We start from the raw sequence: 13,776 nt of genomic DNA on the forward strand, positions 1-13,776 counted from the left end.
CAACAGGAAATTTACGATCAGAGAGAGAGAATGAGATAAACCCATTTAACAGAATTTGGCATTCTCAAAATATTAAATGAAACAATAAACAATTACACATGATCACAAACTACATAGTAAAAATAAGTGATGAAACAGGGCTGGCTGACCATAGATGTGAAATAGCAAAGATTTTGAAATTCAGATTTTTTTTTAAATGTCTCAAGTTTAAGCCTAAATTTGAAGGAATAAAAAAATAAAAAATATGTAAGATGTGGGGATAGCAGTGGAGGAAGAGAGAAGGAAATGAGGAAGAAAGGGGAAAACATAAGGAAGAGAATGGGAGGGAGGAAGGAGGGATAAAGAATCTCTTTCCTTCAAACCACCTTTAACTGGGTTTTTTCTCAGGCAGCAGCCAGATATACTGAATCTTTTTATTAATTTGTATAGTTTTATATCTAAAAGGAAGGTTCATGATATGTACAAACATCTCCTTTCACTGGTTCTCAAAGCCACAGAACTAATTTAAGTCCTGCTCTCTCTGTCCCATAGGTTTATCAAACATGGTACAACTGCAACACTTATCTAGTGAGCAAACAGCTTTCTGATTGCTTCATTAAAGTATGTATAGCATAAATTTCTACTTGCTACCAAATATCCATCATCCCCTTCTTCCAAATTTGATTTCATTAAAGCAACTGCACAATGGAAAAACTACATCTCCCAACCGTTCATGTAAATAAGGGTGGCTGCATGTTAAAATTCTGGACAATGGCATAAAAATAGATATTTGGTTAGGCTTTTGGAAAGTTCCTCAAGAAGGAGATTGACTTGTTTGGTAAGAATACTTAACTTATCTTTCTTCCTCCTAGAACATGATATTTGGAGCTGCCATATCCGTTAATGACCACTAGCCTAACTTGAGGATGGAAGGCTAGTGACCAGGATGACAGAAGAGAAAAGGGACTCCAGAACACAAATCACATCATGAAATCACTCTATCTGCTAAGTGGAACATCTGCTTATCTCTGGGCATTTTTTTTTTTTTTAACAAGAGAGAAAAATAAATCACTATATTTTTCTATTAGTCTTTTTAAGATCTTTGTTTTTCACAGCCAAGTTCAATTCCCAGCTGATACAACATGAGTGAAACAAGGCAACACTAAGGTATAAGAAAGAATGTACAGAGAATCATAGGAGTCGGGGGCTGTAACAGTCAATTAGAGTGGGTACCAGTCAGACACTTAAACTGTATCTTGGTTTGTTGAGAGGGACGGTTTATAACCTGAGATTTTGAAAACTGAAGGCTATCTAGAGAAGTGCAGGGGAAAAAAAGATTAAACCACAAGAACACAGAATCTGTTGGAGATAAAAGGCTAAAAACTGAGAGGGCATGGAAAATTTTATAACACAATATGCAAGCATTTGCTCAGAGTGCAAACTGCTAAGCAGTGACTGTATTACTAAAAATGGTTGGTAGACTCTCCCTGGAGGCCTTCCAGACGGGGTAGACAGCAATCTGTCTAGGCAAGTTTGGGTTCAGACCAGCCTAAGGGCAAATGGATGGACTGGGTGACCTCTGCAAGTCCCTTCTGGCTCTATTATCTTACAATTCTGTTTCACACTGAGAGACAGTTATTGCTGCTTCTATATTTGTAGTTATAGTCACTGAGGAGACCTTCTTTTCCCTTCTGCATATTGAAGATATTTTTGGTAAATAAGAAGAAACAAACCTGAAAGGAGCAAATCACTTTATGCAGGAGTGAATCTTCCTGATGAAGAGAACATTGTTTCTTTGAGGCCAGTAATTCCCGTGTACAGCGAGGTACACTTTGTGCGTCGTTTTACACTTCATCATTCTATTTCCTGTGTGTCCTCCCTGCCCAGGTGACTGAGTCCTGGTAGTGAAGTGACTTAGGTAGAAATTAAATTACGTTTGTTCAGGTGTTTCCCATCCATTAGGGGTATAAGATGTATACAAAGAAAGGAAAAGGATGAATTAAACCAAGGCATATTTGCATTGCAAATTCACTTCAAAAGGTAAGTTATTCTGTGTTAGGGAAGATTACTAGGCTTTGACCCCAAACTTATTTCTCTCAGTTCTGCACTTTTTTGTTATGCTTAATAGTTTAAATGGGTAGAGTAAGAACCTGACTGACTGAACAGGAACTGGAAGTCGTTTGTCTGGGAGAAGGACGCAGCACTCAAAGAAAGTACACGACTAGTAGAAGTACTTGCATTACACTGGCTTTAAAAACAGGAACCAGCCACAGCACTGGTGAAATGCATCAAAATATAAGTGCCTTTTAATTCCCTGAAATAATCATTTCAGCTAAATGTCTAGTAGGCACAGGCTAGGAAAAACTAATAGAATATTCACACACATATTTCTGTATACATTTATATACATTTTATATGTAATTTGTGTGTAATATTTAGGTATTTTATATAAACTACTTAAGAGTGCTTTATATCTACTATTCTCTCTCCCAACTCCTTAGAGATCTCTTAAGTAATATTTAATTAATGTTTAAGTAGTATTTAATTGACCTAACTAAAAATTAGACAGTTTAGGTTCTTAGTGCTTCTGCTCTGAGAATACTGGATAGTTCTCTGAGCCATTTATTGAACCATATAGATTTTTTTTTTCTTGGCACTCTTGGTTTCGCACCCCTAGTCAGAATGGGAATATATCACACGTTTCAGCTAATGGAACTGAAAAGTGCTCTTTGGGGTTTGCCCTTCCCAGGCTCCTTGTATCTAACACTCAAGCCTTGGCTCCAGTCACACTGACCTAATGCAGAAGGAGCCCTGTGAGCAGAATGAGCTCACTTTGGTTGGCACCTGATGGTTTCCACAACCACAGCGAGCTGTCTGGACTGCAGCACAATCCCTTGTGGCACAAGGAGGTCGATCATTTGATTTCACGCTTTCTCTTAATCACAAACCTAACAGGGAACTAGAATGCAAATTCTCAGCAAATGTAAACAAACCTGGGTAGTGTATCTTCTCTCAAAAGATTAATTGTTAATGAGTTTGTTGTGTCTAATGTCAAATACGCAAATATATGTAGAAAGGTTTGGAGAAACTTAAAATACACATGCATATTTCTCTATATCTCCACATGAGTAAAAAATAGTTTGATTTGATTATGAAGGAACCGATTATGAGGAGGTTAGAAGTCACCAGTATCACAGCTATCTCGTTTTTCTGACTATCACTGAATATATTGAGATACTCCATTACAATGACATTAATACATATGTGATTCAGTGGAATAGAGTTTATTATGTAAGCGACAATATGGATCAAAGAAAAGGCAGCAGAAATGGTTTGTTCTGCAATTCTGAATAAATTAGAAATTCAGAATTGAAAACATGGGCTGAAAGTTGTGAAAATCTCCCATTATTGAATTCTGTAAGACTTACTAAGATTCCAGATTGAGTTTAACAAATTTCAAAGCTTCTAACTATTTATTAGTTACCTCTCATTGGAATGGCATTATGTTGTTATTTTTTTTCCCTTCAAAATGTAAATTTTCTTCATTCAATGACTCTGAGAAGTCTATCATTATTCCTTCCAGTTTCCCTTATGAAAGTTGAATGCCTCGATTTTTTTTTACATAACTTCCTATTGTTACTAATGCTGGGACAGGAAGGGGGCAGGGCACAGCCATTCAAGGAATGCTACAGCAATTAACATCAAAATGGTGGAAGATTCAACCCCAAGTAGGCCTTGAGGCTCAAGATGGTGGGAGATTTAACTTCTAGTAGACCTTGAGCTTCATTATAAGCTCATTGTAATATATCAGCATGGTGAATAACATGCCCACAGGCACCATGGCAGTCCCAAGGCTAGCCACAAAAGTCAGAGTGGGAAATGGCCAACTTCCTGGGAATCCCAGCCCCTTCCCCAGGCTAGTTAGACTGGTCCTTCCACTTATTTGCATATGAAGCCACAAAAGCCCATTAAAACGAGCAACACTGCCCCTCATGGCCTCTCTCTCTCTCCATTCAGAGAGGGGCCACACTCTGTCTATGGAGTGTGTACCTACTTTTACTCTAATCTGAGCACCCAAACCCCTCACCTTGTGGCCTTTCTCTTGCCTTTCAATGTATCTCTCTAAATAAATCTACCTTTACTCAACTGTGGCTCGCTCCAGAATTCTTCCCTGCACGAAGCCAAGGACCCACACTTGGCAGGGCACGTCACAGGGGCTCAAATGAAGCCTGGGACGCGGCCCTTCTCAGGCCCCACATCTGTTTTTCATGCATCAGTGCCACTCCACTTTCAAGAGTTCAAATAAGTTTCTCCATTTTCTCTCCACATTCCTCATCAAATGAAAGCACTAACAGTCAAATCGAGACACTGAATTCTGCAAGCTTCTTACATAATTTTTCAGTTTGTTGTTCACTCAGTATACTTTTTCCTGCTTAATCAATTAATAAAACTGACAGGGAACACAGCGGTTGTTCAAAAGCGGTTTTCAGTAGCTTTCCTACAAGCCATCCTGCTGCTTTAAGAACAGGTCAGTAAGCATGCTGAAGCCTAACAACTTTATGCATACCTCCAACTCGATACGTTAAGGTCCAGTAGTCAAAACGGGCAAGTGGAAAGTCAAGGTCACAGTATTTAAACTTTACTCTAAACTGTTTTTCTGTGTGACTCCTGGGAATGCCATTCAACCTTAGCTAACTGCTTTAACTCCTTACTTTTTAAAATTTCAAGCTGCTGGTGTCAAAAACCAAATAATGAATCATTGGGGATTTGACTTCACTTTGGAGGCTGAGTACAGAGCTGAGTGACAGTTGGTTATAATTCATACTTGTGAATAATTTTAACTGAAACAGTCATATATTTCCCAAAGTGAATGTACAAGAGGGTAAAATTTAGGCATCAACTAAGGTAGTATTTTAGTAATCTTACTAAAGATGGGATTCTGGTGACTTAATATAGTAAATACACTTTCCCAGTACCTAACTTTTGTTTAAAAAAGAATTTACTTAATACGTCCCCCACCCCGTGCCATGTATTTTGACTTCTGCTTACATGACCTACATCCAAGTGACACATTAAAGGAAAGCAATTAACATCCCTTGCTTTGTGAAATGATGCATGTGAAGGGACAGACGACTGCTTAGCTCAAAGTTTTATGATTACAATAATGTGTCTTTACCTTCTAGGAATATATAACCTGGTCTACATAAGCAACAATTCTAGTCTTTGTACACTTAATGGTGAAAAAACAACATATAACATCCATACAATATTACTGAGAATATATCCTAGTATCATTTTTCACTCTCTTTCTCTTGACAGTTGTATGCAATGCATTTAAAATGCACTTAAAGTGAGTCATACTGCATCCTTATTCTAACATAACCACTCCATGTCTAATACCAAGTATTTTTTCAGCTTCAAACTCATCTCTCTCCACTCTGCACCCCATATGCCTCAAATTTACCAAATAAACACAGAGCTCTCTTGAGCGTACAAAATGCTTTCTTATTGACTTGTGCCTCTGTACATACAGTTCTCTATTTTTGATATGTTCTGCCTTCCCTCATTTGCCTACTCAACTCAGGGTAAGACACATATCAACTATCAGCTCTCCTGGGAAATTCTCCTGCCTCCCCTCAAGCAGAATTCGATACTTCTTACTTTATTCTTCCTCAGCAATTTTTACTTTCCTCCATTGAGACATGTGAATTCCACAGAGGCAGAAAATAGGATTTTCTACATCCCTAGTGCTTAGGTAAGTGTTCAGAGTACCGTCAGTGCTCAGTAAACATTTGCTGAAGTTAACGTATGGACTGAATATAGAGAAAATGTCACTGTGTTTCTACTGGCACATTTTATAATCTTCATTTTGGCCTCATACCCTTTACTATTTCTTACAAACTATTCTTTGTCTTCCATCATATGAGGAAGAGGAGAGTGAAGGAAAGATCCAGATAAATAATGAGCCCCAGTGCCTATTAACATTCGTATCAGTGAACAATTTGAAAAGTGGTGACATTATTAACAACTCTCCTTCTGGGGAGAAGCTACTGCACCTCTGGCTTTATATGGTTTCACACAGGCCTTCTATCTAAAAGGTTGGTATGTCTGAGGAACAGGCATAATAGGAGTTGTTTGAACCAAGGAATAAAGCTCTAGATCTAAGCAATTGCTTGTCTTCTCCTACAGACAGACATTAGGCAAACAAACAGTAAATATTCTATACTGGGTGTGAGTTGTGGATCCATGGTTTTGACTCGCATCTATTTATAATAAAAATCACCTGAAAATAGTACCATTCAACAACTGAAGGTCCATAATGCACCATGATTTTCAACACAGAAAAAACTGGGACAAAAATATTAAACTATTATAAGTTAGTCTTAAACCACTATGTATGAAGAAGAGAGATAAGTACAGAATTTGAGATTATGTTTTAATAAAAAGTACCTCTTTTTTAAAGTTAGATTCTTCAATGTTAGATCATTTTAAGTTGTATTTCCATGAACCATTGTTTTCTACATTAACAGAATTTTCTTGTTTCTATAATCATTCTTCTGTTTGGGGGAGAGTTATACTAATAACACTAGTTAGTACAATATTCATATTACTCGATGATGTAAACCCACTACAATAAGGTTCACTTCCAATTAACTATCTAAGATTATCTTTTTGAATGCTGAGCTATGACACAGAGCCAAATTACTTAGGCATCCTTTTCCTATGGTATTCGGTTAACTTTCTCTAGAAGTCAACACATTCAAACAGCTGAAACTTGAAATCCAATTCTCTTTAGTAGTATTAGTTTATATTGGATAAATCAGTATTAAAAAGTCAAATATCTTTCCAATTAAACAGAACTTATAAAATTAAGACTCCAAAAAATGAATATACATTCTTATGTAGATAGCTACGTGTACCTATTCATGGATGTGTGTATGTAGGTACACATATATACATATATATAATTTGAATAGTCTTCAGGAAGTACACTTCCCTAATTTCATATAGGTGTCATCTGTCAACATAAACAACATCTACACTAGTCCTGCAAGCAGACTGCACACTTGTAGGAGACCTGTTCTTTCTGGGAATTGTTGCTTTGCTTCTGAGAAGCATTAATTTGGCCCTAAAACCCACTAGTATTAACGGTCATAGCCTTTCACTAAACTAACTCAATTACTGAAACTAATCTCTTTGAGGGAATATGTTTACCCTGGGGAGAGATTTGAGACCGATCTGATCACCTTAACATGACCCAACACAGAGAAGAGAATACAGCAGGATCTGTCTCGAGTCACAGAGCGTTAGTAACCCACAGTGGTCTGAGCGCACACCCAGGTCCTCCTGGCTAACTCCAGGGGCTTCTTCACTAGCTCCAGGCTTACTGATGCTTCTAATGACTTGAGTGCACACTGTAAAGTTTCCTTCCATGACTTTAAGCTTTATGTTGCTGACAGATACACTTTGTATAACATTGCCCGCAATTTACCCCTTCTCCAAAACCTTATTTTCCCTTTCTACACCCTGATAATCTCATTTTAATTTAGGAAGAGATTGTCAGTACTTTTCAATGGGGACTTTTAAAATGGGGATAGGACAAGTTCCATTCATACAATAAAGTGAAAGTAAAAACAGCAATAAAGTGCTCCAAATTCACTTGTCTTCTTAATCAGATCCACCAACTCCTTTCCCTCCTTGCTTTCTTGTAGCTACAAGCTATTTTATGCTAGTCTGAAATCAGTGTTGCAATGGCTAACAAAGCACCACAAGATAAAATATTTCCTTTCTGGAAGAATGAAAAAAATGGGAGTCCTGAATCTGAGTTAAGAATTAATTCCTAATTATTTAATTTGCTTTATTAAATTTAATTTTGTCAAATCCATTAGTTAAATCCAATTAATTGGACTAGATTAATTCCTTTTTGAAATATTTGGAATATAAAAGATGCAAGAAGTTTTAAGGGTTACTAATTTTTGTACGGTGAATCATTCTACATAATAGAGGTTGCCATTTACCTTGGCTTATTTTGAGAAAGCCTATAATTAGTAAATTGTCTCTAGGGGTTTTTTTGGGGGGGCATTTTCTCATAAGAATTTAGTTTTACAAATAGTAATATAAAAGAAAAATATACATATACAATTTAAAATATCATAAATTGGTATCTAAAATAAATACATTAGAATAAATATGCCAGAATTACTGAAATCTAAAATAAATACATTAGAACAGATTGTGGATAGAGAAAAATATAATTGCATATATAAGGAAAACTATATTCCAATTGGCAAGTAAAATAGAATAATCAAATGGGATTTTTAAAAATTTCTTAATATGCATTATTTCAAAGAGTCAGATGAACATAAGAGAATCTAATTTTTCTTTAGGTTCCTGATCAAGTACACCAATTGAATAAATTACACACTCAGAATTATGTAGGAACAGGTTTAAAATAGAAAAAGAGTAACCAGAGAACAACAGTGTGTGTGTTTGTGTATGCATATTTGTGTGTTTGGGTGGGGAGCTATTAAGATGTCAGAGTTTCATTCCCTAATCAGTTTTCATAAACTCTTCACATCCTTTATCCCCTTAAATGTAAAAGGACATTGGGATGCTTGCTGGAAAACCAATCACACAGATTATACAATCAGTTTTTCTAAGGCCACAGAAGACAGAATCCTTTTTCACAGTGATTGTCAAGAGTTCCTCTATTCTTTTAACAGAGTAAGAGCAGATAGTGCCAGACTGTCAGTCCCCTGAAAATTTAAATATGTGACCATTTTGCACTACAAATGTAATCCAACTAGGGTTGTGAATAAAAAGAGGGATTCTCTTATTCATAGCTACTTTAAATGTTAACATAATGAATTATCTTAAGAATGTCGAATATTAAAATAGTGTTTTGATACATCACAGTCCATCTGGTCTCTTTTAGCTAAATTTGTTCATTTCTTCCAGCATTCTTTATACAGTTGCATTTTTGTGGAAGTGTCCCATATTAAGAGATCTTATACCATATACACCATGTTTTCATCACTCAAGCAATTTAGATATAATGATATTACCACAAATACGAAATACTACTTAGGAAGAGACAACGTTTTCTAAAATATAATGTGGTGATTGTGAACATTCCAATTGTAAAGTTTTTACAGGCACATTCTTATATATGAGTACACTCATATACTAAAATCCATTTTTCTTTCTTCAAAATGAAGCTAAATTATGGAGATTAAAATATCAGTGTTATAGAAAATCATTAATTATAGATATCTTTTCATTACCTTCACCAAGAAGAAATTGATTTTTCTAGGAAACCATTCAGAAAACAATTCAGTTGACACAAAAGCATTCCCAAGACCAAAATACCACCTCTGAAATGTTAAAACTTTTCTTCTGATTAATTTTCATGAAGGATACAAATATATCATCAAATGTACTTTGGATCTTTTCTTAGAAAAAAGAAAACATATCCATCTTCGAATCACATCTTAGGCTTCGTGTATAATTAGAGTATGTGCTTAGCACACAACAAAAAAGGAAGCAATGGAAAGAGAAGTGATTTAGACAGAATTGGTCTGCAAAGAAAAGCGTTTCTAAAAATCAATGCAATGTTTGAATTAATCTGGTTTCTTTCTTTATATGTCTATAGTAGATGGAAAAAGTCCTTAGAAACTTGACAGGGCTGGTGCCTAATTAACTCTTCAGAATACATTTTTTCCATTGAGTGCGACCCAAAATCAGGAAGGAGGAAGGGTGAAGGTGAGAAAGTACACTCGGTTCCCATGATATGCTTTTGTCTACGATCTGTCACCTTCTCTCATTTAAACAGAAACCATATGTATGTGATAAATCTGGTGTTGCCCCAAAGATTTGTATTTTGTCTATGTGTTTGGGGTACTCTATCAGGCCAACTAGCAAAGACATTTCTAATTTTTTTTTTCCCTCACTGCAGAAATATCTTATTGAACTACTGATTCTGGAATCACTATAGCTTTCCAGTTATCCTGGTCCTACCATTCTATGTAGTTGTGCAAGGCCACAGAATCAGGTGAAAAACCTTCTACTAAGTAACAGAGATCCAAGTAAACTTATTTCTAAACCCACCACTGGTCCTCATAAATTTAGGTCTTTTAAAACACTTTATTTGGTGAAATTCAGAAATATTACAAAGACCAAAGTGGTGCAACCAGCCTCCTACTGGCAAATTAAGAAAGAAAAAAAAGGCTGTCACTTGTGATAAAGATATGAAACTTGGAACAGCTGGAAACCTGAATTAGAACGGGAAAAAAAGATGGAAGCATAAACAACTATATATTCTAAATCTCAGTCTAAACTATATGCTATCTTTCCAAAAATCAACATAAATGTGATAGCATTTTATTTTTGTTCAGATATTTTGTTATTAGTTGAATCCACTGTTTTGCTATTAACATATCCCCTCATCTATTACATTAAAACTTTGAATATTTTTTAGAGAACTCAGATATTTTCACATGATCCATAGCACTGAAACATGTTGAAGATACTCAAATTTTTATAACCACCTCTGAGGAAGTATTTGGCAACGTGATGATTTCACTCCTTTAGAAGCTTAGTCACACATGTCAATCTGAAAATTTGTTTGAAATGTAGTAAGAAGTCTGACTTATAAGTAGAGTGAATAGAATTAGCCTCAAGAAAATATAATTAACTTTTGACAAGAAAATTAAACTCTTTAATTCCTATGACTTTGTAATTCACTAATTTACTTTCTGTTAATGTCATTTTTTTAAATATATAATTATAGAAAAGAATCTATATCACAAAGCCCTTAAATAAAAATACAATCTCATAAAAATTATTATTACACATGTATTCATAACTGAAACTAAGAATCCACTGGCTCCTTTTGTGACCCTGTCAGAGTTCAAGACTAAGAAAGGAAACTTTGCCAAAGAAAGAAGATCTTTAACTTCTCAGTCTGAATCTGTCCACAGAGCCAGAGAAACTGGACATCCCTCTAGAAATGGGAAAAGATCTAGAGACCCATTTGATCTAGGTGCTCTCATATCCTTACCAATTTTGATTACCTTTCTAAACTAAGATTTATTCTTTTTCTAATATATCTCTCTATCTCTGGTTTTGAATCTAGTTTACTTCAGCCCAGATGTGGGAGATGGCAGCTGGCAAGCCCTGTCAGGCCTCCAGACAAGTTTTGTTAGACCTATACATGGCTGACCTACAATGTTTAAAAAGTTGTAGCTGACGTTGAACACTTTTAACACAAACAGATGTGGAGCACATTTTGAAAACCAAACTTTTGTTGATCTAGGACCTTTCCACACGGAAGCAATTAGTGTGTGTAAGTCTGTCCAGACACCAGACACACATCTCCAGTTTTCTACAGTTCCTTCTACTCTTTGTTGTCTTACTGACCCAAACATGAAGGACAGAGTACCCTTTAACAGATTCAATAAATATCCTTTGTGTTACACTCAACGTGCTAGAATCTGAGTTAGAAACTTCTGATTCAGTGGTTTCTTTCCAGGCTCCATCCTGAAGACAGACTCACTTGACTGAAACCTTGATTCTGTTTCCAAATCGGGATCCTTACCTTAATCCTCAGCTTGTTCTTATTTCTTTGTCTACCAATTTATCCTTGTTCCCAACCAGTTCTATTAGAATGTACCAGTTCCCCCCCAATTAACTTTTTATTAATTTTGAGATTTAGTCATTCCTATCATTAGTATATAGGTAAACCCTTGACTGCTACAGAATGTAGATTTTTTACAAAGAAAGAAAATTACAAGAAAGTTAATAGTATAACTTCATGGAAATAATATTAAGGGAAAATTTCCTGTGATACTTTCTGTTAAAATATTTGAAGAGGTTTTACTTCAAATATTCTCTGTTTAAGCAAAGGTTCAAAGAAACAAGTTTTATACGTGTGGTATCAATCTGCTATGACAAAGACTTCTCATTTGTTCTTTGTTCAAAACTACTCTTTTCTATGAAACATATAATTGTTTAAGCGCCCAACTTCAAAGTCTAAATGTGTGTTGTTTTTTTCAATCTAACAGCATTTTTCAATGACGCACAACAGTCACAGCTTTGAAATGCATATTGAGTGTTTCTGGCAATAAAATGCATGCATTCTCAATAACTGATAAGGCTGTGGTTGAAGAAAAGACAGGTTATAGGTTCTCTTTGAATTTTCATTAAAATTATGAAAAATTCAATATTTTCATTATACTGTTTCATAAATGGACTCACCACGGCAATGTGCACCTTCATCAGACCCGTCTGAGCAGTCCGGGGCACCATTACATAGTTGGGATAAATGAACACATTGGTTGGCACCAAGGCAAGCGATGTGATTCAAGGGGCACTTGATTTCTACCTCCTCAGGACCTAGAAAAAATGTAAAAAGGAACACAGTGATATGGGTTAGCTCCATGTTTTTCAACATTGGAACTGTTAAGCGGGCGAAATTACTAGCATAATTTACAAAACAAAACAATGGAAAATAATTCCAGAGGGCAGCTCTGATTCTCAGAGACATCAAAATCAGTCTATGTGATTAAAAAAAAAAAAAGGAATTTTTAACAGTTGCATAGGAAATAAAATAACGTGTATTTTCCCAAATCATGCATTAAAAACACAAGTATTCTTTCAGCCTAAAGAGGCTTTCATTCCTTCAAGAAGCCTGGACTGAAAAACTAAAGGTTGGTTTGAGTCATCGTTCTATCTCTTATCCTTAGATAAGTGGGCAAGGTACTTAAACCCCGTAAGTCTCAATCTCCTCAATTGTGAAATATGAATAATGGCCGCTTCTTAGCAGGGCTCTTTTTAGAACTGTATCAGGAGACATGAACAAAAAAGTTTTAGTGGAATTCACATGAAGCTGTCCACATTAAAGCTATTTTATTTTTCATCTAACCTTTAGGAATTTGAAGAACAGCTAGTTTTCTACTTACTTATACGTGGATTATTTTGTTCAAAAAATATTTACTGAGTAACTATCATGTCACAGAATTTGCTAAAGAGTGGGGAGGCAATGATGAACACGACATCCACACTGAGTTCAGCCCCTGGTGGTCACTGCACTTTCATAATCACCCCTTGTGTTTTTACAGATGTACTTAACTTGGAACACAAGTCTTTTCTTGAAGTTCACCAATTCCAAATCTTTATCAAACATCCGAACTGTATATTGTTACATCTAAATTTCAGATTGCTAATTCCCAAATCCTATCTATACTTGTTTTGTCAGCACTCTCTAAATTCCCCATAATGATCCTTAATCTTGCTCAGCTTTCCCAAGTCCCAAGTGCAGTCATACTATAGGACAACAGGCATGTATTAATCTGACACTGATTACTGCCAACAGCCCAGATTCTACACTCAAGTCGCACTCAGGATTTAAACACAGTTTTATCAACACCTATGGGACCTTAATCAACTCAGCATGAGTTTTCTCATCTGTAAAGAGAACTATCAACTGACTCTACCTAGTTGGGTTGCTGTGAAGGTCAAACGTTATTAATGGCAAAGCACTGAGCACTGTAAGATGGAGGCTCAGAGTAGGAGTTCAATGGATGTTAATCATGCAAATAAATACAGTGTGGTGGAGTTGACAGTCCTGGAGCCAGATTCTTTGGTCAAATACCTTATAAACTGGTCCCATCAATTATAAACTGAGTAACTTGGGTAAGTTATGTACCTTCTCTGTGTTTCACCACATTATTATAAGGATTACATCAAAAGCTCCTAGCATTTTTCCTGGTAAGCACTGAGTAAGTGACTGCTGTTATC

General features: G+C 35.8%; 1 protein-coding gene across 4 annotated transcripts in view; it reads right to left on the reverse strand.

Annotated features, from left to right (window-relative positions):
• Positions 1–13,776, reverse strand: part of LRP1B (LDL receptor related protein 1B) — a 1,592,931-nt gene that overhangs the window by 1,004,558 nt on the left and 574,597 nt on the right. For all 4 annotated transcript variants that reach the window (XM_064484732.1, XM_031451350.2, XM_064484731.1 and 1 more), the window contains exon 3: positions 12,235–12,372. In XM_064484732.1, the coding sequence (XP_064340802.1) occupies positions 12,235–12,372 (138 nt within the window). The remainder of the gene's footprint in view (positions 1–12,234; positions 12,373–13,776) is intronic.

This window comes from Camelus dromedarius, chromosome 4 (genome assembly GCF_036321535.1).
Source record: "Camelus dromedarius isolate mCamDro1 chromosome 4, mCamDro1.pat, whole genome shotgun sequence".
Taxonomy (NCBI): domain Eukaryota; kingdom Metazoa; phylum Chordata; class Mammalia; order Artiodactyla; family Camelidae; genus Camelus; species Camelus dromedarius.